Here is a 26801-nt window from a genome sequence, read left to right on the forward strand (position 1 = left end):
ACCGTATTCGCGAATCGTTGAAATAACCGTGAATCAAGCCGGATTTGTCAAGAACTGCGGAACTACTGACGCAATACACGCTGCGCGGTTACTTATGGAGAAACACCGTGAGAAGCATTGCCCTCTTTACATTGCCTTTCTGGATCTAGAGAAAGCGTTTGACCGTGTACCACACGAAGTCATCTGGTATGCTTTACGACAACACTTCGTGCCAGAAGAACTCGTACGCTGGGTTCAATTGCTCTACCACGATCCGAAAATTAAAGTTCCAAGTATGGCGGGTGTATCAAAACCACTTCGTGTCTCTGTTGGAGTTCATCAAGGAAGTGCCCTCTCACCACTCCTCTTTGCCCTTGTTATAGACACCGTCACACGGGATATCCAACGTCCAGCGCCCTACACACTGCTTTATGCAGATGATGTTTTCCTAGCGTCTGATAGCAAAAATGATTTCGAGCAACTTGTTCAAAAATGGAATGATCGCCTCATGCAACACGGTCTCAGATTGAATTTAAACAAAACTGAATTTTTGACGACCGATCCCCATGAAACAGGCACAATCACTGTCAGCGGCAGTGATCTGCCCAGAACTGAGCGATTTAAATACCTCGGGTCAACGCTATCAGCCAATGGAGAACTGCGTTATGAAATTGCTTCACGTATTAACGCAACCTGGATGAAGTGGCGTTCTACAACTGGTGTCCCTTGTGATCGACGTATCAACGAACGTCTCAAATCTAAAATTTACCGCAATGTTGCCCGTCCAGTCGCTCTCTATGGTTCTGAGTGTTGGCCGACCATAAAAGACAATGAACGGCGTCTTGCGGTAATGGAGACGAAGATGCTACGTTGGACTAGTGGCGTCACACGTTTAGATCACATCCGAAATGAGTATATCCGCGATCGTTATGGGGTTGCACCGATCGTGGAAAACTTGCGAGAGAGGCGTCTTCGATTGTATGGTCACGCAATTCGTGCAAACGAGAATTCACTTGCAAAGATTGGTCTGAACATCGAAGTCGATGGTAAACGACCAAAAGGCAGACCTAAGCAACGGTGGCTTGATACGCTGGATGGGGATTTGAAAGCCTCGAGATTGCACCCAGATCAGGCATCCGATAGAGCCAAATGGCGAAGCCGATCACGACGAGCCGACCCCGGTTGTGAACGGGACAAAGGCTGAAGAAAAAGAAGAAGAAAGTCGTTTCTTTTGTGCAAATTCACTGCAGTCACTAAAGTGAATACTAAATTCATAAAAATTTACGATACTATTCCCGACGGTGCTTATCTTACCTTTAAGTGAAAATCTACTAGTTGTTTCTATGTTAGTTTCTAATGTTCAAATTTAACGTTAAGGTTTCTGTTAGTTTAAGTATGCCTTAAATGTGATAACCAGTATTTATAAATGAAATGTTGTTTTATGGAAAAAAAATTATTTTGAATTTATTCCACTAAAATTTCATAAGGCTTGTTTTATTTCGTATAGACTGACATTTGAGTTAAAATTTATATTTTACTATAATTTTAAATTCCAAAAAGGATCAAATTTCAGGAAATGCACTTCCTATTAAACGTTTTCCTCTATATCTGAATGAATAAGTAAGCAAGTTCAAGCGACTACCATTCAATGATATTGGACAAACTTTATCAGGCCGCAGTTCGAAGCATATTGTGTATAATGCTAATTCGAGCTCCGGGGAAATGCCAACAAACATTGCGTTCACTGGTTTTGAAATACCGTTGAAATCGAAACGGTATTTGATGACAGATCCTTTCTAAATGGTGCGTATTAGCATACTTTTTTTTTTAATTGATCAATATACTTACATTTCCAAAATCAATTGTTTTTAAATATCCTTTGTAATTGACATTCCCCTTTTTCTCTTCTTCATTAAAATATAATGCGTTGTGTAAACCACTTATGGTTCCATTTTTTATTTCTGATAGAAAGACGTGTTCGAAGCCTGAGCTGCCAATGCGACCGTTGCCTCGTGAGTAAAGGGAAAACCAAATAGTTTTCAGGAGATCGCGGTGTGTTTTTGGATCCATGGTAACAATTCCTGAAACGAAACAATAAACATTTATTAAGGTTTAACAAAATTAAAAAAGTCAAGGCAAAAACATCGCCCAATGATAGGTTTTATCGACTTTTCTCCCTCGCTAAGATTTTGTGTAAAACAAACAACTTGGGACACCGGAAGCCGGATGCTTCAGGTATGAAAGGTTTTGTGTATTTCTTTTATAAAGACATTTGAGTGTGCATTTGTCCCATTAGTACGTAACATGTAATATATACATATATTATGTGAGAATATACACATTCAGTATTGAATTTGCAAAGAAGCAACAATTTAACCTATTATAACTTTGTTGGTAGTAGTGCGATTTCCATCAAACTTGGCAGGACCATGCTTTACATTGCGCCCAACATTGTTGCAATTTCATGGTGCTTTTTTTTTTTTTTTTTTTTTTATGGATGGAGGTGGAAATCTTAGAAAGACGCTGCTGCGCCAGGTTGCAGCAGTGTGTGGGATTCACACCCACTAAAACCACCCCCACTCTTCCGCCCCTCCCCGCGGGACCACCGTGAAGTATTACTTCGCGGGGGAGGCTCTGGTTCGCTATACCAGTTCGTCCATGTCACGTCTCCGTCGCGCCGCCTTCCGAGCTCGATCCAACTCCAGGAGTTTTGTCTGCACCACGGCTACTGCCTCATTTACCGCCATCCAGTTTTCCTCCGACTTCAACATCTCTTCCACCAGGTTGGAGGGCTCGATGTCCGCCCTAAGATGCTGTTCAACCTCCTTTTCTGCTGTAGAAATCTGGGACAATAGAACATAGCGTGCTCCGGGTCCTCGAGTGTAGCACCGCATTCAGGACAGTTGGGAGACTCGTCCAACTCGAAGCGATGCAAGTACTTCCTATAGCCACCGTGTCCCGTAAGGAACTGTGTCAGGTGGTAATTCAATTCTCCGTGCTTTCGGTTGACCCATTTCTCGATGCAAGGGATCAATGTATGGGTCCACCTGCTCTTGTCGGAGTTATCCCATCGTTGTTGCCACTTGCCACACAACTCTCTCCTGATGGCTTTTCGGAAATCCGCATTCACCTCGGCTGGATTTGCCTTCCGTTTTTCGTAGAGCCAGTGTGCCTCGCTCGCTAGAAGATCTATAGGGATCATTCCTGCGATAACACACTCTGCCTCCGTCGACGCCGTCCTAAATGCGCTGCACACCCTTAGCGCAATTGGCCGGTATGCCGAACATATCTTCCTCCGGTTGACCGCGTGGTTCAACGCTCCCGCCCAGACAGGGGCCGCGTATAGCAGGATCGACCTCACCACTCCCGCGATGAGTAGCCTGCGACTATACTTCGGCCCTCCCACGTTAGGCATCATCCTTGCAAGGGATGAGCTGGCATTTGCTGCCTTTTTTCGCGCATAATCCAAGTGTCCCTTGAAACTCAGCTTGGCATCGATCATCACCCCCAGGTATTTGACAACCGATTTTGAGACGACCTCACGATTACCAACCCGGATGGTAACCGTGTTGTTCTTTCTACGGTTGGTAATGAGGACCGCCTCCGTCTTTTCGTCCGCCAGGTCCAGCTTGGCCATTCGTAACCATGATTTGATGGTATGAATGGCTTCATTTGCATAAAGCTCCACGTCCTCGGGATGCTTTGCAATTGCAATTACCGCCAAGTCGTCCGCAAAACCAATCAGCGTTGTCTCCTCTGGCACGCGAAGGCCAAGCACTCCGTCGTACATTATCTTCCACAGCAGCGGTCCCAATACAGAACCTTGAGGCACACCTGCTGTCACAATGTACTCCTTCGCCCCGTCGTCCGTCTCGTACCAGAGAAGTCTATCCGAAAAGTAACTCTTGATGAGCCGAGCCAAGTAGCTAGGAACACCCAGTTTGGCCAAAACGCCCTTAATCCAGCCCCAGTTGGCTGAGTTAAAAGCATTTTTGACGTCCAGCGTCACCAGAGCACAGCATTTGCCCATGGCCATCGCATTTCGAGCCAACTCCACGACGTTTGCTACTGCATTGACCGTAGAACGGGCTCGCCGAAACCCATATTGCCGCTCTGAAAGACCACCCGCAAGCTCGATGAACGGGAGCAGCCTGTTGTATATCACCCTCTCCAACATCTTCCCCATGGTGTCTAAGAGACAAATAGGGCGATATGAAGAGGGCACGCCGGGTGGTTTTCGAGGCTTCGGTAGCAAGACCAGTTTCTGCCTCTTCCACTGGGCGGGAAACACTCCTTCCGCCATGCACGATTCGAATGTGCTTGCGAACCACCTTGGTCTGGCCTTGACCGCCACCTTCAGAGCCCTGTTCGGAATTCCGTCCAATCCCGGAGCCTTGCTGTCCCCAATACGTCTGCAGATTTCCCAAAGTTCCTCTTCGGTAACATTAGGGATCGAGAAGACGTCCTGCTGAGCTGCCAGTTGGGGTTCTCTTTCGTCCTGCTCCTGCTGCGGGAAAAGAGTTGCAATTATTTGCAACAAGAGCCGTGGGCATGTCACCTGAGGTGATTTTCGCCCGCGGATCTTCTTCATTACAATTTGGTAGGCTGTACCCCACGGATTCGTATTAGCCTCCATGCAGAGCTTCTGGTAGCATTCCCGCTTGCTTCTCCGAATGGCCTTCTTAAGGTTGCTTCGCAGATCCCTGTATTCCTCCTCACGCTCCTGGTGCTCCGGCCTTCCTCTTGTCTTGTGGGAAAGTCTCCTCGCTCGGAGACAAGAGGATCTCAAGGCAGCGATCTCCGTGTTCCACCAGTAGTTTGGCCTCTTGCCGTGGTGCAAACGTCGTCGTGGCATCGTAGCGTCGCATGCTTCGGTTACACGCTGAGACAGCTGTGTGACCCTTTCCACCGCTGTTCCATCCGGATCATGGGCTCCCTCCAATGCGGCCAGGAATGTCTCCTCGTCGAAAGCTCCGATAGACCAGCCAACCGCCTTAGCCTTTCCACCTCCAGAGCGTCGTTGACTGCTTCCCCGGTTCCCAATGTGGAGGAAGATGGCCTGGTGGTCACTGTGGGTGTAGTGCTCACTCACTTGCCAAGCCATCCCCCTCACCAGTGAAGTGCTAACAAATGTCAGGTCAACGATCGAACCCGACCCTCTTCCTCGAAAGGTGGGCACGCATCTAACGTTGGCCAGCACGATGTCCAGCTCCGCAAATGACTCCAACAGAATTTGACCTCTGGTGTTCGTCGATCGGCTTCCCCACTCCAGGGCCCACGCGTTGAAATCGCCCGCAATGATTTTAGGGCTGCGGTCTCTAGCATCCAACACCAGACTGTCTAACATCTCCTCATATTGTGCTAAGGTTGCACTAGGAGGAGCGTAGCAGCTGTAAATATGGACACCGTTGACCTTCGTCCTTATAAAACCGGCTGCCGGGGGGGGGGGGGCGATGACTTCCTGAATGGCCTGTCTTCCGCACGCCCAGATTGCCGCGTTGCCAGACGCATCCACCGCCCAAGTCGCACCGCCGTAGTTTCTGTACGGCTCGCAAATAACCGCGACATCGACATTCGACTCTCGAATGGTTTGCGAGAGCAGGTCCTGAGCTGCCTCACAGTGATTGAGATTGATTTGTATCAATCTCATTTTCCTGTGCGGTTCAGCTCCCTCCTATATACCGGACATCTGCTGCTTCCCGCAATATGCCAGTCGTCCACGCCCTCTTTCCCACTACATAACATACACCGTGGATCTCCAGTGCAATCTTTGATGAGGTGGCCCTCTTCCCTACACTTCCTGCAACTCCTCGACCTATCATGCTGGCTAGTGCATGCCGCCGCAAAATGGCCGAAATCGAGGCATCTGAAGCATCTCTTTAGAGAGATTTGTTCCCTGAGCCTGCACATGACCCAACCTACTCTTACCTTGCCCGCGGTAATCAACTTAATAGCTGATTCCGCCGGCAAACTAATAATAGCGGTCTGTGTGCCACCATATGCCTTCTTCATCCTTTTTATGGCACTCTGGTCTATATCGCCAAGGTTGAACTGCTGCTTTAGCGCAGCACAGATGTCCTCCCGTGAGGTGACTTCACCTAGGTCCTTGCACTCAACCACTATCTCCTGTTTCCGAGCTCTTACCTCAGCTTCCTCTCCAAGTACACTTTCCACCTTCCCGCGGAAGTTATCGGCCGACATGTCGGCGGATTTACTCAACTCCAGCATCAGATCCCCTTTCTGTGTTCGCGTAATACGGCTCACATTATCCCCCAAATCCTTCAATTCCGGGTCTGACTTCACCTTTCGGAGGATGTCGGCATAGGACATATTTCCCTTCTTGGAAATAATTATTATTTCCGGGCGGAGCTTCTTTTTGTCCTTTTTCCTCTTGTTGCTCACCTTAGTCCATTGTTCGGGCCTCCGGGCGTTGGTTTCTTCCACTTTTGTAGGTGTTGTGGCTGCAATCATGAGATTACCGACTTTCGGGGGTACTCTCGCCGACTCCGCCTTCTTTGGTGAAGAGGCTTTTTTCTTCTTCGGGGCTTGCTGTGGTCCAAGAGGCTCGCTGGTACCGTCTCTAGCCCGTTTTCCTGTCTTCCCGCCTGCTTTATCACGGGGAGGCGTCACCTGCGTTTCCCTTGTGACCTTGCCAACTGACGCTTGGGAATTCTTTTCTTCGAGTACCCTGATATAAGACAATTTAATGCCTCTTATCAAGGCTCGAATATTTTGGTGGATATTCCGCCTCTCCTTGATGAACTCGCACAGTTCATTTATTCGTTCCCCAAGTGTAACGAACGCCATTCCGGTATGTTCCCGTTTGCTTTCGCGCCTTGCGCCACAAGGAATGATCTCGATTAAGAGACTATTCGTATTTCTTTCAGAGTCCCGCGACGAATGTCGACTACCAAAAAGAACCATTGTTCTCGGTGGTGATCTCCCAAACTTCGAACTCCTCCTAAAGGGATCCGGTGTGGACCTAATTTCCACTCCACCATTATCTCTTGTAGCATTAGATGCCACAGTAGCCAAGTTTCCCACTACTGAGGCACTGCGGTCGTTGGATATCGACGGCCGGGAGCCCGCTTGCTCACTCCCAACAACCGCCGGCACTGGGTTTCCGAAGCCCTGCACCGTAAAAAAACTACTTTTCTCCTCTTCCATATTTGGTTTAATTTCTGGGTGTCCTTCCCATAGCCAATTTTTATCCACGGGTGGGCGTTTACTTCCCACCTACCCGGCCTGCGCATAAGCATGCCCATACACGCACATCTCCGGATGCGTGCATATGCATGCCCATGACACATTCGCCGAGCATTCCCTTATCCGCACGAAGGGACGCGCCTGATGGGAGATTCATGGTGCTAAAAATTATAGTAATATACAATTATTAACTTTATTTGAATAGATATCGGTATGGAGGATATTTTGATTTTTTTTCAGATTTTCTGGTTGGGTAGTTTCTGAGCATGGGATCACTAAAGAAATGATCACTTTGGACCTCTCGCACTCCCGACCTTTCCAATAAATGTCTAAACTAATACTGGTTTCGGAAAGCACTAATCGAGACCTTCCATTTGATACCCCACATGACTATATTTGATGAAAAAAAATTTACACCCAGAGAGTAAACCTATTTTACTAAGGTTTTGTTTTACACAAAATCGATTCAATGTTTGTTTGTCCGTCCATCTCACATTCAATTTACTCCGAAGCGATAGACCAGTAGCTTACTCCAAACTACAATTTTATTTTATTGTGTATATATATATTTCGGGAGCAACTTACTCCCTTCATCGAAATATATATATACACAATAAAATAAAATTGTAGTTTGGAGTAAGCTACTGGTCTGTCAATTTTAGACTTAACTACAAATAGAAGACAATATCTAACCTTTACTCCGAAGTGGCTAAATCTCACGGTCAATATATGGTCATGTGGCGTATCAAATGAAAGGGCTCAATTTCCATATCGGCCGAAAGATAATGGATCTAGGAGCCAAAATGTAGGCACTAGAAAACATAATAGGTCTCGTTTTCAGAACATATCCAAGCGAAGAAACTAAAAAAGATCATAAAGATGCACTTACATATATAAAATTTAATAATAATAATCAATCAATCAATGTTGGATCAGGGCCTTGAAGTGTGTTAGAGCATTTCATTCAAGACCGTAATGGTACACTAGGAGGCAATGTGGTCAGCATTGCGCTCGCCCGAGATTATTACCCTGATTTAACTCAGGTACTCATTCACAGCTGAGTCGACTGGTATCCGACGTCAAATCACGATACAAATTCCACTGCCACCAGTGAGATTTGAACCGCGACCTTCCGTACGACAGCCTTGTGCTCTAACCACTCAGCTATCCGGACACTAGTACCAATATAGAAATAAAATCCGAGCCGATATTTATACGATTTATTATGAAAATGAGTAAGAGACAGTCCCTCGGCCCGTTAGATCACCTGAGAACATTGAAGCATCAATGTTGGGATCGCCACGGCGTTCTGTGCGCAAACACACATCTGCCCTTGGACTATCCGATCGTTCTGTGAGAAAAATTCTTCGTGATGATCTTCATTTTCATCCCTATAAGATGGCGATAGTGCAGGAACTTGCAGAACTTGACTTCAATTCTCGGATGAACGCGTGTGAGCTTCTTCTTGATGTCGTTCCCGACGGTGCTATTGTTTTTTTTAGCGATGAAGCCCATTTTCATTTGTGTGGGTCGGTTAACAAACAAAACATTCGCTACTGGGCTGACACCAACCCTCGAGAATTGCATCAAAATCAAATCGAAAATTTACCGCAATGTTGTCCGTCTTGTCGCTCTCTATGGTTCTGAGTGTTGGCCAACTATAAAAGACAATGGACGGCGTCTTTACGGTAATGAAAATAAAGATGTTGCGTTGGACTAGTGGCGTGACACGGTTTGATCACATCCGAAATGAGGATATCCGCGATCGTAATGGGGTTGCACTGATCGTGGAAAAATTGCGAGAGAGGCGTCTTCGATGGTATGGTCACGCAATTCATGCTAACAAAAATTGGTCTGAACATCGAAGCCGATGGTCAACGACCAAAAGGCCGGCCGAAACGCTGGATGGGGAGTTAAAAGCCTCGAGATTGCACCCGGATAAGGCATTCGATAGTGCTAAATGGCGAAACCGATCACGACGAGCCGACCCCGCTTGTGAACGGGACAAGAAGAAGAAGAAGAATTTTTAAATCCGTCCAGTAGAATTTTTAAATTAATGTCCGATCTGCTTCCAGTTCCATACCATAAAGATTTGTGAACATATAGTTGACTACCGTATTCGCGATATCGTTCAAATAAATATGAATTAAACCGGCTTTGCCAGGAACAGCGGAGCTACTGAAGCAAGACATGCTGCGCGGTTACTCAATCAATGGATCTGAGCGTTTGAACGTGTCCCGCACGAAATCATCTGGTATGTTCTACTGACACTATATCCAGAAGAACTGGTGCGCCGGGTTTGATTGCTCTACCAAGATTCGAAAAGTAAAGTTCGAAGTGTGGCGGGTGCATCGAAACCGCTTCGTGGCTATGTCGGTGCTTATCAAGGAAGTGCTCTCTCCCCATTTTTCTTTATTCTTGTTCTGGACACTACCACACATATGATGTTTTCCTGGCGTTTAATAATAATAATCGTTGGCGCAAAAATCCATGTTGGATCAGGGCCTTGAAGTGTGTTAGAGCACTTCATTCAAGACCGTAACGGTACACTAGGAGGCAATGTGGTCAGCATTGCGCTCGCCTGAGATTATTACCCTGATTTGACTCAAGTACTCATTCACAACTGAGTCGACTGGTATCCGACGTCAAATCACGATACAAATTCCACTGCCACCAGTGAGATTTGAACCACGACCTTCCGTACGACAGCCTTGCGCTCTAACCACTCAGTTATCTGGACACACGCGGCGTTTAATAGCAAAAGTGAAACAGGCGCCATCACTGTCAGTGAGCAACCCAAAAACATTTTATTTTTCTTACTTCAACCTTTATTAAATTATTATTAAGTTAAAATATTTTCTAATTATTAAATTAATAATTATTAACCATAAATTGATTGTCCTTGAGGAGAAAAATAATTTTCGCTGTCAAAAATTGTTTTTCAATGGCATGGTAAACTTGATTCGCATTTGCGTGCGTTTGATACGAAAGTGGCTCATTCCGTCACAACACCCCCCCGCAACAACCGGTAGCTTTGAGTCTCGGCCTCGTGTTGAGAACAGGGTCGCTAGGGAGTGTCAGATTCTCCCCGTATACCAGCTCCGCCGGACTTGTAGCAAATTCTTTGCGATTGGCTGTTCGGAGGCCAACAAGAACCAGTGGCGGGACCTGCGACCAAGAAGGCTCGCCGTTATAGCGGCCTTCAGTGTCCTATGCCATCTTTCGAGCATCGCATTGGATTGCGGGTGGTAAGCGGTTGTCCGGTGGTATTTACAGCCGAGGATTTTGCCCAACCCTAAGAAAAGGCAGGACTGTATTCCATGGCCGGTGATTATATTATAATTGCAGGCACACCAAAGTGTGGAATCTATTCTCAGCCGAGGGCGTCTCCAAAAGATTGTGCAGTAATGTCTGTCAGAGGTATCGCCTCAGGCCACCGCGTGAACCTATCGATGATTGTAAGACAATACCTGAAACCGTGCGAGTCTCGCAAAGGGCCAATGATGTCGAGGTGGGTTTTGTGGAAACGCTTGAAGGAAAACTCCTCTCCCTTTTTCATCACATGCTTTGCTGTTTTGCATGCGATGTACTGACTGGCACAAGAATGACTGTCCTCGTAAATGGACGGCCAGAAATACTCGTAGTTTACGGTGACTAACCGATTCATTGTCTGAATGCCTCACCTCAGCAGCATGTTACAGCGTCAGGAACCACGTTATCTTTTTCAGACATGTGTTGAATGTCGGAAGTGAACTGGCTGATAAAGTGCCGAAGTTGGCGAAGGGACGCTTTGTCGGGCCTTTGTTTCAAAGCGAAAGTGAGTGGCTTATGGTCCGTGAACGGCATGCCTTCAGGGGAATACGGGAAGTATTTAAACGCGAGGTACGCGGCTAGCTACTCACGATCATAAGTGCTGTAATTCCGTTGAGCGGGATTGAGCTGTTTCAAGAAGAAGGTCAGCGGCTGCCAGATTTGAGGGTTCGTTGGCTTTTTTAACTTTATATATATTGTCGAAATGTTCATTAAGTCATTTAATGTATATTGACGACATCAAATTGTATACCAAAGACGAAAACCAACTTCGCTTCTTCCTTCTTCAGTTCAGTACAGCTCAGCACAACACACCGACAATGAAGGATGCAGCCAAAACAACATTCAAATCGAGGGTATGGATTCGGACGGCGTCTACACATACCTCGGCATATTGCAAGCAACAACACCTGCTGTGGCAATAACCAAATCTAAGTTGCTGGGGTAATTTGAACGGCGTCTGGATATTGTCCACATACTGTTGAAGACAGCTAGAAAAAATCCTACGCTACGCCTCTTGGCGTACGATATGAAGCAGACTTGGAGACTAAAACATTACCACTGCCACTACCCCAGTGGTAATTTCAGCGACGGGATTAGTTCCGAAAAATTTACATAAACCGCAGAAGGCACTCAATCTAAGGGCCGGGCTATACATGGAGATGTAAAAAGCGGCAATCCTTGCAACCTGTGCTATAGTTCGCGTCCTGTCTGGTAACAGTCTGACCTAGTGGGCTTCAGTCTGGATTCGCCCTGTCTTCAGATTAAAATCTATTTAATTTAAAACCACCGCGTCACTGCTTGAAGTGTTTTCGACAGTCGAGATGTACCAATACATTTTCGCATGGTTGGACACATTTTGCGTTGAAACGCATCATCGCTGTGATGCGGGCCTTTGGATGTTACCTTCAGCCCATCCTTAGGTTGGTCGCCCCTCGGTTAAGTATTTATTCAGTTTTATTAAAGCTATTGCATTATTGTCACTAAATTGTCTTTTATATACAAAAATATTTAATTTAATTCAAAAGGAAAATATTTGAAAAGCGAATCGTTTGAATTGACATAATCATAGAACTTATCTTTTTTTTATATTATTTACAATTATTCTTTAATTTAAGATAAAATACAAAACCAAAACGACCATTCCGGTTGATGGTTGAGAACTGAATTCTTTCTTGCTTCTCAAACGTTAGAGGCAGAAAAGACGTCTCCCTTCATTTGTTTCTTTTCTGCCCCTAACTCATGGCACACTCGCCGGTCCTCCACTCCCGTGTCGTGATCCGCAAAGTGGATAGATCCGCGCCATCTATTCGTTGGCACTCGCAACATTCGAAATAAATTTCGAATGCCGCGAATCCTGCCGCGCCACATCACTCCGCCCCCAGTTGAAACCTAGGGGTTTCGACGACTGATCCCCGAACTTCGTTCGCCGTTAATCCACAAAGCGGACACGACGTTGCTTCGGGGCGCACACGGGTTTCAGCCTGGACAAAGAGACCGCCTTTTTGTGACCACCGATCTCGAGCTGGAAGAAATGTTCTCCCCGCTCGAGAACGCGGTACGGGCCCTCATATGGAGGCTGCAGCGGCTTCCGGACGGCATCCGTTCTGATTAGCACATGCGTGCATGTGTCCAGTTCCTTGGGCGAACAAGCAGGTATGGACGAGTGTCGAGAGGGTGGTGGCGCCTTGATACGTCGGAGATTGTCCCTCAGCAGACGCACCAACCCCGACTCCGTGAGACCCGATCTCTTGTCGAAGACCGGATCGCTTGGGAGTCTCGGGTTCTCCCCGTAAACCAGCTCCGCGGGGCTGGCAGCAAATTCCTCTCGGCGGGTTGTACGAAGGCCGAGCAGGACGAGAGGCAAGACTTGCGTCCAGGACGGATCGTCGCGTGCCATAATGGCGGCTTTCAGCGTCCGGTGCCAACGTTCCAACATCCCATTGGATTGTGGGTGGTATGCCGTAGTCCGCTGGCGTTTAAAACCAAGGAGTTTGCCTAACTCGGAGAAAAGGGTGGACTCAAATTGCATTCCCTGGTCAGTGATGACCACTGCAGGGACGCCAAAGCGAGGAATCCACTCTCGACAGAGGGCTTCAGCACATGATTGCGCCGTAATGTCTTTCAGAGGTATTGCCTCAGGCCACCGCGTGAACCTGTCGATGATTGTGAGGCAATACTTATAACCGTGCGAGTCTCGCAAAGGCCCTATTATGTCGAGGTGTATGGTGTGGAAACGCTTGGTGGTGCGGGGGAATGAGCCCACTTCTTTCCTAACATGCCTGGAGACTTTACACTTTTGGCATGCGATGCACTCTCTGGCCCAGGAATTTATATCCTTGTTCATGGAGGGCCAGAAGTATTTTCCGGTGACTAACCGGTTTGTTGTCCTGATGCCGGGGTGCGCCAAGTCGTGAACTGCGTGGAACACTTCCTTGCGAAATGTGGCCGGAATGTATGGCCGAGGTCCCTTTTCCGAGTCTTCGCAGCAGAGCGAGAGGTTTGAGCCGAAGATGGGCAACTCCCGAAATTTGTATTTGGAGTTGGACTTGAGGCTCTGAAGTGCTGCGTCATCCACTTGCGCCTTGGCAATAGCTGAGAAATCGAGTGAGGCGGGGATGTTAACTTCGGAGACACGAGACAAAGCGTCAGCAACAATGTTGTCCTTCCCGGACACGTGCTGGATGTCCGACGTAAACTGGCTTATGAAGCTCAGGTGTCGAAGCTGACGAGGGGACGCTTTGTCGGGCTTCTGTTTCAAAGCGAACGTGAGAGGCTTATGGTCCGTGAACACTGTGAACGGCCTGCCTTCTAGGGAGAAACGGAAGTATTTGATGGACAGGTATGCGGCGAGCAGTTCGCGATCGTAGGTGCTGTAGTTCCGTTGAGCGGGATTCAACTGCTTCGAGAAGAAGCTCAACGGCTGCCAAACTTGGTCCACCTTTTGGTGAAGGGCAACACCTACTGCGATGTCAGAGGCATCAACAAAAACGGCTAGGGGTGCATCTTGAAGAGGGAATGCCAAGAGTGTAGCGTCAGCCAGTTGTTGACGGGATTTGTCAAACGCGCAGACAGCCTCTTCAGACCACACGATCTCTCGTGTGTCCTTAGTTTTGGGGCCAGACAAGTACGCGTTCAAAATGGACTGGAGATGGGCGGCCTTGGGCAGGAAACGACGGTAGAAGTTTAGCATGCCCAAGAACCTCCTCAACTCCCTCACTGTCTTTGGACGCGGGAAGCTTGATATCGCTTGCACCTTGTCTGGGTCGGGCTGTATTCCTTCAGGGGAAATGAAATGGCCGAGGAATCTCACCTGTTGTTGAAGGAATTTGCATTTCTCAACGTTCAGGACTAAACCGGCCTCAAGGAGACGTTGAAAAATGCACTCGAGATGGGCTAAGTGCTCAGACTCAGTGGAAGAAGCGACCAAAACATCATCCAAATATACGAAACAGAATTCGAGGTTTCGCAGGACTGAGTGAATGAACCTTTGAAAGGTTTGCGCCGCATTGCACAATCCGAAAGTCATTCGGGTGAACTCGAAGAGTCCAAAGGGTGTGCATATTGCCGTCTTTGGAATGTCTTCAGGAGCTACTGGAATTTGGTGATAAGCCTTGGTTAAGTCCAAGGTTGAAAAGATGCGGCAATTCGCGAGGTGATGCGCAAAGTCGTGGATGAGTGGAATTGGATATCGGTCAGGAACAGTCTGTGCATTTAGCCTTCTGTAATCCCCACATGGGCGCCATTCGCCGTTTGGCTTAGGGACCATATGCAGTGGGGAAGACCAACAGCTGTTTGAGGGCCTGCAGATACCCTGTTGAACGAGTTGTTCAAACTCTTTCCGTGCAATTGCCAGTTTCTGAGATGGTAGAGGACGCACCTTCGAGAAGATCGGGGAACCAGTAGTGATAATGTGGTGCTGCACATTGTGCTTCACTGGTTTGGAGAGACCACAGTTGGTAGTAATCTGGCTGAACTTTTGGAGAAGTGCCCGAACACGAGAGTCGGTAATGTCTTCTAAAAGAACGGAAAGATTATTGCCTGGGTGAGATACCATAAGTCCCGACGAATTAAGTTTGGTCGTGGAATCTATAAGAGACTTGTTTTGCAAGTCCACCAGCAATCCATAGTGACACAGGAAGTCTGCGCCTAGTATGGGGAAGCTGACATCCACCAGGATGAAACGCCACGAAAACGTCCTACGCAAGCCAAGACTCACGTCTACTTGCCTATACCCGTACGTGTTTATGCGGGAGGAATTTGCTGCCGCAAGTTTGAGCGGTTGAGGGAAAAGTTGATGATGCTGGGGTACGGGAAGAACCGAAACTTCCGCACCCGTGTCGACGAGGTAGTTGCGCCTGCTGAGGGGGTCGAAAATAGTTAGGCGACGTGGCGCTGCGTTCTGGGTGGCCGCCGCCAAGACCCCCCGCGGACCTAGTTTTTTGCGGTAGGAGAGAATCTACACGGTAGCGTACATCTTGTCGCTTTATCCCCGAATCTGCGGTGGTACCAGCAAATCCCTTGGTCCGTGGACTGTCCTGACGACCTGCTACCTGATCGCCCTTTTCGGGTGGCAGACCGTGAGCGTGCTCGCGATCTGGCGCCCGAACGCTGAGCGTCCAACATCGCCCGCATCTCGGCCATACTGGCTGTTAAAGCAGCAATCTCGCGCCTCAACTCACCCACCTCATCCGACGGTGGTTGAACGGCCGCCAAGGTTGGGCGTACGTACACCTCCTGGACCTGGTCGGCCGTCGCTGCCAGTTCCTCCAAGGAACCGGAGACGCAAGCGAGGATCGCCTGGGTGCCCTCCGGGAGCCGACGCAGCCAGAGCGACTTGATCAGGTCGTCGCCGATCTTGCTCCCACCCAATTGCCTCATTTCACGAAGCAATTGGCTGGGAGTTCGATCACCCAACGTTAAACCCGCCAGCAAGTGGTCTAATTTTGCCGACTCGCTTGCCGAGAGGCGCCTGATCAACTCGCTCTTGAGCTGCACGTACGATGTCGACTTCACCACGTCGGACACCAGAAGTATGGACTCTTCGTCCAGGCCGACCACCGCGTAGTTGAAACGTGTCGCGTCCGATGTGATGCCGGACATTTGGAACTGTGCTTCCAAATGCACGAACCACAGTTCGGGGTTCCGCCGCCAAAACGGAGGGACGCGTACGGCGAGGGCGGTCACTTGCGGGTCCGATGGGCCTGCTGCGTCTTTATTGTCAAAAGACATCTTGTTTCACTAAAAGTACGAGATTGAGATGCAAACGCGGTGAGTTTATACTGACACGGCAGGCCGCACCCACAAATGCACGCACGAAACGAGAAAGAAACGAAGCGGACGCTATCCAGCGCAGACCAAAAACACCACCAAAAATGGAGGACTCGCGATGCCAAACACCTCCACGCCGTCTCTTGCAGCGATTTCAAAATTTTTTATTACTATTTTTTTAACTGAATAAATAAATAAATATTATATATAAATGAATAATAATTTCTCTTAAGTATAGCTCCTCGTCGGTGGCGCTGGTCGAGTTTGTCGGCTGTAGCTGCGGCGTTGGCGGTGCTGGGGACGTCCGTTTGTTGCTGTTGTTGATTGTTGTGGCACTGATGTTGTTGTTGTTGATACTGCTGTGGTGGCTGTTGCTGCTGCTGTTGAATTTGTGGTGGTTGTTGTTGTGCAGGAGGGCGTTTTTCTTTCTTGCTTGTGCTCCGACTCGGGATGTGGATGGATTTCTATTACTTGACAATGGGAAATCATCTATGGCGCGAGTATAGTCCAGAGTATATTCAGCATCCGAATAATTGCATTCTTCTTCAGTTGGCTCATAGTCTCCATTTATGATCTCAAAACGTTTCTTGAAAATATCACGATGTCTTTCTTCCAAGCTGCGTTCCAATTCATAGACCTTACGATGAAATTCGGCATCAAGATGTGTTGTTATCAGTTGTAACTTTTGAAGGGCACGAACTTTTTTTTTAAAATCGGGGTCACCAATTAAGTATTTATTCAGTTTTATTAAAGCTATTGCATTATTGTCACTAAATTGTCTTTTATATACAAAAATATTTAATTTAATTCAAAAGGAAAATATTTGAAAAGCGAATCGTTTGAATTGACATAATCATAGAACTTATCTTTTTTTTATATTATTTACAATTATTCTTTAATTTAAGATAAAATACAAAACCAAAACGACCATTCCGGTTGATGGTTGAGAACTGAATTCTTTCTTGCTTCTCAAACGTTAGAGGCAGAAAAGACGTCTCCCTTCATTTGTTTCTTTTCTGCCCCTAACTCATGGCACACTCGCCGGTCCTCCACTCCCGTGTCGTGATCCGCAAAGTGGATAGATCCGCGCCATCTATTCGTTGGCACTCGCAACATTCGAAATAAATTTCGAATGCCGCGAATCCTGCCGCGCCACATCGGTTCGGATGGGCGGGAAGAGGGTTCGTGGACTTTTTTAACTATGTGCATACATATTTTATATTGTTTATTCGTACACGGAGGTGCAAAATCTTAAAAAGACACGTCCGCTGCGCAAACGAAGGAGCTACAGCCGGGGCGTGTTGGCTTCATACCCACTAAAAACCACCCCCGGTCTTTCCAGCCCCGCGGGACCACCGTTTAGGTATTACTCCGCGGGGTAGGTTTGTCCTTAGACGCTCGTCCTTCTCCTCCTTTCGGTTTTCCGCCTTCTTTGCTCCTTCAGCAACTCCTCCTGTATTTTCAGGATTGCGGAGCAAACTGTATGCCAGTTCTCCTCAGACCTCAGCATCTTCGCAACTAAGTTCTCCGGGCTCACGCTTTTGACCAACACTTGCTTTACGGTCCTTCTCTCCATTGCAAATCTTGGGCAGTGAAACATCATGTGCTCTGGGCGCTTCGGTATATCCCCGCATCTAGAACAATTCGGAGAATCATCCAACCCAAAGCGGTGCAGATACTGCCTGTAGCAAACACTGTATCTACTGACAACCTTGGTAATGTGGTAGCTGGTCTCTCCATGTTTCTGTTCAAGCAACACCCTAATGTGGGGAATGAGCCTTTGCGTCCACCGACCCTTCGTAGACTCATGCCATCTGCATTGCCAGAAATTTTAGCTTTTACTTATCGCTCATTCATTTCTGGAGGGCCAGAAGTATTTCTCGGTGACTAGCCGATTTGTTCTTCTGATGCCTGGATATGCTAAGTCGTGAACCGCGTGGAACATTGCCTTGCGAAAGGTGGCCGAGGTCCCTTTTCCGAGTCTTCGCAGCAGAGAGATAGGTTTGAGCCGAAAATGGGCAACTCCCGAAATTTGTATTTGGGGCTGGATTTGAAGCCCTGAAGTGCTGAGTCATCCTCCCGCGCCATGGCAATAGCCGAGAAGTCGAGTGAGGCGGGGATGTTAACCTCGGAGACACGAGACAAAGCGTCAGTAACCATGTTATCCTTGTCGGACACGTGCTGGATGTCTGACCAAAACTGACTTATAAAGCTCATGGGTCGAACCTGACGAGGGGACGCTTTGTCGGGCTTTTGTTTCAAAGCATACGTGAGAGGCTTATGGTCCGTGTTGGGTCGAAGTATAGCAAAAATCCTTAGGATAATTGCTTAAGGCTCTTAGGCCACAACAAAGATTACCGATCCTTGGGACGGGTAATGAGACTATCAAAAACCACAGATTGATTATGACTAGCCTGGTTTATTAATTTCTTTCTGGTTTATATACAAAATTATTGCTTAGTTTAAAATGCTTTATCGACAAATTATAATTCTTCATGAAAGCTAAATTGCATCTTCATCAAAAATTCTTAGGTGTAATTCGGTCGCCTTGACCGTGATGAACTTCCGTCAGCGTTTTCTTCCCTATATTATTGCAGGCACAGTTGATATGGGTCGATTACCTGGTTAGCACGTTTTGTGGTGCAAGGTGAAGGTCGCTGACTTGAGTATGGACATTGTGCGGGTGTCGTGTGTCTATCATAAACATTTTGCTGTGGAGCAAGAAATGTTTGATGATCTGTTTCTTGGGCAATTGTTGCTGGATTTTGCTAGTACTCGGTAAGAATTGTTGCAATAGATATTAATTGTTGACATTTTGCATTTCATGCAATTTATTTCTTGTTGTGGATTAATTCTTTGATTTCTGCAGCGAAAACTGTTCGATGATCTGTTTCTCGAACATACCGCCCACCAAGAACCTCTGGGTTCTTAGATACTTGTTTCATTGTTGGCTGCTGGTGTGGGATCGTACCAATTTGGTTCTTGGATTTGAGATGATTGCTGCGTCTTACAGAATGACTGGATGTTCTTTCTTATGAGTATTAGGATAAAGATACTGGTTAAACCAACGACGATAATTAGCTTTATTGGAAAATTGAATGCGTGGGAATGCAATTCCTTCCATGCCATGTTCTTGCTTAACTCCTGGTTCTTATATGCTTCTTGCACTATCGTGGAGAATGACCCTGTTGCTTCAAGGAGAGTTGATCCATTAAGTATCGGCACTGTTTCGATTGCCACTGATGAGTTGATGTTGGCCGCAAAAGGCTTAAAATATACCTTCAGATTTGCTGATAAGTCTCTTTGTTCGAAAAGAAGGATTATCTCTTTCGTTGTTAGGGAACAATCTGAAGTCAATTGGATGATCCCTTCCTCTTTGAGGACGATTTCGCTTCTTTGTCCGTTACACAGAGCGTACGCAACCGTCGGTGACGGTGTTGCATATATCCAGGTGTTCGGGGTGTACAATTTTTTCAAAATTATAGAGTGCATTTGAAAGTGTTGCGTGGAACAATTTTTTCCTTCGTAGCTATTGTACACTTGAGTGATGAGGCAATTCGGATGCATTTGTATATTGTAAAGTGCCCGTAATTGAATCATATAACTTGTCGTATTTAATGCGAAACTATTGTCAAGTTCTTCCCGGCTGATTTCGAAGTACAATTGCTCGTCATAATTTAGTCCGAGGATACCTTCATGAATTTCAGGTATAACAAACAGATTGTTGTTGAGTCGTTGTGGAATTGCAGATGCTTGTATAAGATCATAGTGATGTACGTCAAATATTGGCAAATATCCTTGTATCGTGATTTTTTGCTGGTCGTAACTGGTCTGGGTTGCTGCGTTGGGTTGATGATGAATCTGTAGCGATGGTGGTAGCAGCCTCATAGTGTGGTTCAATGTTGTAACTACTTCAGTTATGTGCGAACATTCCCAAATGGACGCTTGGTTTGATACAATTCGCCACAAGCAATCGTATTTAGCCAGTGCTTCATTCAAAAAATTCAAAGCCTGTTGGTATGTGTTCAGGAAATGGACATGGATTTTATTCTTGTCGACCGCAACATACCATTTTTTGAACTCATTGATTCGCTGTATGCACTCATTTAGATGTATGTTGAAATGCTGAAGTTGGGTGGTGATTCGGTTATTGGTATCATTTAACATTTGAGTTGCTTTTAGCATAACCTTTCCTTGATGTTTTACTGTGTTCAATAGGTTGACTTGGTTCGACGAGAGATCGTCTATCTCCTGATACACTTGATCGTTCACTCCAAAGACAGCGGTGAGTATTTTTCCCAGTATACCTCTCCTTTGTCGTGATCTCAGAAACTGAATTGATCTTGCTCGATGCTGAATATTATTATTCATGGTCACTAAATGCTGGTTAAGTCTCTCGCAGCTTATATCATAGCTCATCTGTTTACTATATTCACACAACCTCGTCATGTTTTGAATTACGTCATGAATTCTTATGTTGTCTGTGTGAATTTCACTCCAAGGTACATGGATGTTAAATTGGAATGTTCCTCTATTTATGACCGCATTTCCTAACTCTTCTAGGTAGAAACCTCCACTCGACTTTTTCACGCTCACGATAGCCGTTACGTGTGATACGCAGAGTGATATTATAGTCGCTAACATTAATGTCCATGAGGGCGTAATAGAGTGGTTGGTTATTCCACGTCTTCGCTTGGAAGGAGGTGGTTCGTGGTGCTCGTCATTATCTGCCTCTTGTACAGGTTTAATGGCTTCTCGTGGGTATTCGTCGTTTATTGGCAAAGGACACAGTTTCACTACTGGTCGCTTTGTGATATGTCCATTCATTTTGATCGTTGCTACCCGGACCAATCCATCTTGTCCTGGATGTACGTCGATTATTCGTGCCAACGGCCACTTTGTGGGAGGAGTTTTTTCACTTTTCACCAATACCAGCATGCCCGGTTGTAAATTTGCGATTGGCTTTAACCATTTTGGACGTTCCTGTAATCTGGACAGGTATTCTTGATGCCATCGGTTCCAGAATTCGGTTGACAATTTTTGTGTTAGCTGCCACCGTCGTAGTTCCTTGACGTTGTCCGGTGTTTTATCTGGTAATGCAAACATAGAACTTCCGATTAGGAAGTGTGCAGGAGTGAGCGCATCTTCGTTGATCGCATCACTACTTAATGGTGCTAAAGGCCTGCTGTTTAAGCATGCTTCAACTTGAGCAAGGGCGGTGTACATCTCTTCGATGTTTAGAAGGGATTCTCCGAAGGTTTTCAAGAGGTGTCGTTTCACCGATTTGACTCCGGCCTCCCATAATCCACCGAAATGGGGACTACTTGGTGGAATGTGATGCCACTCGATGCGGTCATTCGCCATCCACGCTTGCGTTTCTTGCGTCATAGTTTGAAACATGGTCCTTATTTCCTTTCCAGCTGCTATGAAATTTGTTCCACAATCGCTGTAGATGGCTTTACATTTTCCTCTTCTGGATACGAATCGTTTTACCGCTGCTATGCATGCTGCTGACGTGAGATCGCTGACTAACTCCAGATGCATAGCTTTCGTCGCAAGGCAGATGAATACCGCAATGTACGACTTGGCAGTCTTTGCTCCTCGACCGTTTGACCATTTAATCCTTAATGGTCCTGCAAAATCCAACCCGGTTTCCCAAAATGGTCGATTTAGTACCACTCTGGAGGATGGTAAGCTTCCCATCAATTGAGCTTGTGGTTGCGCGTTACTTTTGTAACAGGTGATGCATTTATGGATGCATCGTTTTACCATTTTCTGAGCGTTTAAAATCCAATATTCTTGCCGTAGAGTCGATAACATTAGTTGTGAGGTTCCGTGTAAAGTTTTATGATGAGCATGCCGCACAATGATCTCAGTGAAATTGCATTTACCATCCAATATAATGGGATGTTTGTTGACGTTGTTGGCATTCTGTAGCCTTCCGCCCACCCTGAGGATACCGCAGGAATCAATAAATGGACGTAATTGGATGATTCGTGATTTACTATCGATCGACTGCCCTTTTTTTAATCTTTGGATCTCGGGTAAAAACGAACGAGTTTGCGCTATCTTAATGCACGCAGTTCTGGCTGTTCGCAGTTCTTCCACGGTGAGATATCCACAGGATCGGTAACCATTACTACTCGGCAACAGTCGTCTGCAGTATGCAACTACACGGATTAGCCTCGTATAGTTGGAGAATTTATCGATCACTAGATCCTGTTCTTCTGCTCGTAACGTGTGCAAGGTGTTTCCTTTCTCTAGCTCCATGGGTTCAATGCACTCCATTGTTGGGAAGCTAACAGTATCGGATGTGAGAATCTTTGGGCCATTCCACCATAACCCAAATTCGTTTAGCTGTGCTGGGGTCAATCCCCGTGTAGCGCAATCAGCAGGGTTTTCGTGCGTTCCCACATGATGCCACTGTTCCGGTGTGCTACTTGCATGAATTTCACTCACTCGATTTGCGACATAAGTTTTCCATCGAGCTGGATGGTCGGCTAACCAAGAGAGTACAATCGTTGAGTCTGTCCAGTAGTGGGTGGCAGTATCAATCCAACTGACAACTGAGGCCTTAACTTGATTCATCAGTTTGACCAGCAATACTGCGCTATTGAGCTCAAGTCGTGGTATGGTTTGTACAGCAAGCGGTGTTACCTTCGTTTTAGCCGTTAGTAGTCTAGCCTTGGGCTCCTCCGAGTGCTTAAGGATCCGAATGTAGATCACAGCAGCGATAGCCGTTCTCGATGCGTCACAAAATCCGTGTAATTCGATTCGGTCCTTGGAGGTAGTCCTAATCCATCTTGGCACTTCAATAACTCGGAGATTTGTAATTTCCGCTTGATATGTCTGCCATTCTTGCGCTAATTCTGGCGGTAGCTTGTCATCCCATTCCAGTTTCTGAAGCCATAATTTTTGCATGAAGACCTTTCCTTTGATCATAATGGGCTGCAACCATCCGAGTGGATCAAATAAAGATGCGATCGTTGATGCCACTGTCCTTTTAGTTGGCCCACCTTTAGATAGGGTCTTTACATGAATGTTGAACATAAACATGTCTCGTTGAGGATGCCATTGCAATCCCAACGCCTTAACGCGATCTTCCTTGTTGAAATTAAGTGGGTGTGCTGATCCCCGGTGATGCTCTGGTATGGCTTCCAACACTTCGTCTAGGTTCGAGTTCCATTTGCGCAGATCAAACCCACCCATTCTAAGCAGATGGGTTAATTCCGTGTAGAGGCTTATTGCCTCCTCGATAGTGTCTGTTCCGGTCATTAGATCGTCAACATAAAAATCCCTTTGCAGGTATGCTGCTGCATTCGGAAATCGATCTTGCTCGTTCATGGCCAAGTGGTGCAGTGTTCTGGTGGCCTGGAACGGGGCGCTTGCGGTTCCGAATGTAACTGTCTTTAACCGGTAATGACGAATTACATCTGCTTCGTTTGGGCGCCACACGATCCGTTGGAGATCTGCATCCTTGCTTCGGACTCGTATTTGTCGGTACATTTTTGCCACATCTGCTGTTAGCACGACGGGATACAAACGCCATCGCAAAAGAAGTGCGATTATCGAATCTTGTATGGTTGGTCCTATCATCAACAAGTCATTCAAGGATTTCCCAGATGCAGTTTTTGCTGATGCATTGAAGACCACTCGCACTTTAGTCGTTGTGCTGGATTCCTTGATGACTGCATGATGTGGTAGATAATATGACGGTAAACCCATTTCATCCTTTGGTATTTCCTCCATGTGCCCGCAATCTAGATAATCTTGCAAGCATTCGTTGTACTCTCGAAGCAATTTTGGGTTTCTGAGCATCCTCTTCTCGTGCGCTTCGTACTTCAGAATCGCAGCCTTACTCGATGGTGCCAAGTTTGTCCTTGGGTCAGCTTTGAGTGGGAGCTGCACTTCGAATCGTCCATCTTCCAATCGTTTGGTGGTCGCTTGATAGTGCGCTTCACATTCTTCTTCTTCTTTACTAAGCATTTCTCTGGGAACTACCTCTTCCTGAATCCAGAATTTTTCAAGCCTTTTGTCCAAATCGTTGGTATTTACAAAACTGATACTAATATTGTCTCCTGGTGAGGCTGTCATCGGACCAGAGAGAATCCATCCGATTTTCGTTTTTTGGGCTGTTGGGGTTCCGTGAATAATTCCGTCCAACAGAATATCCCCGTATATGTCTGCTCCAAGGAGAACATCGATTCTGCCCTTAGTTCTGTAATCTGGATCAGCTAGGTCTGCGGGGGTCAACCCAATGTGACCATCATTGCTTATCGTCGCAGAAGGAAGAGGTTTCGTGATAGTATCAATGATTAATGCGATGGTACTTATTTCACCATTTGACCATTTTTCCTTCATGGTTATTGGTACTTGTCCTCTACATTTCCTGGTTGCACTTCCAATTCCGGATATGATCACTGAGGCACGCTCTCGTTTCAACCCCAATAAATTTGCAGCGTATTCCGTAATGAAAGAATTCTGGGAGCCTTGGTCTATTAGCGCACGCAGTTTGATGAAGTCGCCGTTGACATTGCGCAGCTCAATTATTGCGGTTGCCAATAGCACCGTCCACATGTTTTCCTGATTCACGAGATTGCTCTGAGACTGGTCAGAATGCTTCGGGTTTGACTTTTTCGGAGCTTCAGACTTGTCCGTAGTCATAGGATGCAGCATAGAATGGTGTTTCTTTCCGCAAGTTTTACACGCTGCCTTTGATGTGCATTCGTACACTCGATGCGCACGCATGCAGTTGAAGCACAAGTTGCTTGCTTTAACAACTTCTCTTCGCTTGTCTATAGTGTAGCCTTGGAACGTCGGGCACTTGTATAGACTGTGGTCTGATTTACACAATGTGCACTTTTCGTATTCGTTATGGGTAACAGTATGGATCCCCACTTTCTTGGACTTCTTAAAGGAGGAGCACCTGTTAACTTCTTCAATGATGTGGCACTGGGTTTCTAGGAATTCTAGGAATGCCTCTAACTTAGGTACGTCCGCTGTCGCGCCAATTTTCCGTTGCCATTCTGCTCTGGATTCTGGATCAAGCTTGTTCTGCAGAATGAATATCATGACTGCGTCGAATGGGTCAACCTCCAAGTCTTGGAAATTCGTGATCAACTCGTTGGTCGTATCAATCATTCTTTTGATGCCTTCGGCGTTTACCACAGTTTTCATGTTCCAAAACTGGGCCAAAAGTGACTGTGCAATAATGCGCTTGTTGTCGTATCTCTTCGCCAAGAGATCCCAAGCTGCGAAATAGTTGGCATCCGACATATTAAGATGCCTAATTTGCTGAGACGCTTCTCCCTTTACTGATGCCCGAAGATACTGTAGCTTCTGCACCCCAGACAGTCTCCCGTTGTCGTGGACAAGAGATTTGAAGAGGTCTCTGAACGAAACCCAAGCTGAACAAGTTCCATCGAACGTTGGAACCTTAATCCGCTCCAGTCTGACCGCATCTGGTTCTACTGATTGTAAGGTTCCATCGGCTGAGTCGTTGGTGTGTCCCGCTCGCTTCCTGAGCTCTGATAGCCTTTCCGCAAATTCGATGCTGTACACTTCGTATTCGGCCTCGGCTTCGTCGTATTCCGTCAGATACTTCTGCAGAAGCTCCTTAGTTTGAGCCAAGTTCTGTTTGGCTGAGAAATGGTTGTCTTCGCATGACTTCCATTTTCGATTGAGTACTTCCAATTTCGTTTGGAAGTAAAGCTCGCTATGTCGAGTCTTAGCATCCTTCTTAAAGTTCCGTATGACTTTGAGGAACTCCTCCAGATTGTGCTTTTGGAGGACGGTGATGGCCGAATCCATTCCGCTGCTGGTTGGCATCACGCTGCTCTCACGGTCAAAAGTAGTTGCAAAATTATGTGTTGAACCTTTCAGATGGTTCCAATTATCAACGAAATAGGACGGTTTAGGACTTCCTTCGCAGTTGCGATGATCCACTTAACTGCGCCGATATCCTAATGCAGATGTTCGCAACGTGGCGTTGAAATTCTGTGTCTCCAGATGCCGGATCCGGCTCGACGGACCAAAAAATATGTTGGGTCGAAGTATAGCAAAAATCCTTAGGATAATTGCTTAAGGCTCTTAGGCCACAACAAAGATTACCGATCCTTGGGACGGGTAATGAGACTATCAAAAACCACAGATTGATTATGACTAGCCTGGTTTATTAATTTCTTTCTGGTTTATATACAAAATTATTGCTTAGTTTAAAATGCTTTATCGACAAATTATAATTCTTCATGAAAGCTAAATTGCATCTTCATCAAAAATTCTTAGGTGTAATTCGGTCGCCTTGACCGTGATGAACTTCCGTCAGCGTTTTCTTCCCTATATTATTGCAGGCACAGTTGATATGGGTCGATTACCTGGTTAGCACGTTTTGTGGTGCAAGGTGAAGGTCGCTGACTTGAGTATGGACATTGTGCGGGTGTCGTGTGTCTATCATAAACATTTTGCTGTGGAGCAAGAAATGTTTGATGATCTGTTTCTTGGGCAATTGTTGCTGGATTTTGCTAGTACTCGGTAAG

General features: G+C 46.4%; 1 protein-coding gene across 1 annotated transcript in view; it reads right to left on the reverse strand.

Annotated features, from left to right (window-relative positions):
• Positions 1 to 1416: 1416 nt before the first annotated feature.
• Positions 1417 to 26801, reverse strand: part of LOC119648344 (poly(U)-specific endoribonuclease homolog) — a 230306-nt gene continuing 204921 nt past the window's right edge. The window contains exons 6-7 of the mRNA XM_038050039.1: positions 1828 to 2060; positions 1417 to 1775 (exon numbers count right to left, since the gene is read on the reverse strand). Coding sequence (XP_037905967.1) covers positions 1542 to 1775; positions 1828 to 2060 — 467 coding nt within the window. The 3' untranslated portion in view covers positions 1417 to 1541. The remainder of the gene's footprint in view (positions 1776 to 1827; positions 2061 to 26801) is intronic.

The sequence above is a fragment of the Hermetia illucens genome, chromosome 2 (assembly GCF_905115235.1).
Source record: "Hermetia illucens chromosome 2, iHerIll2.2.curated.20191125, whole genome shotgun sequence".
Taxonomy (NCBI): Eukaryota; Metazoa; Arthropoda; class Insecta; order Diptera; family Stratiomyidae; genus Hermetia; species Hermetia illucens.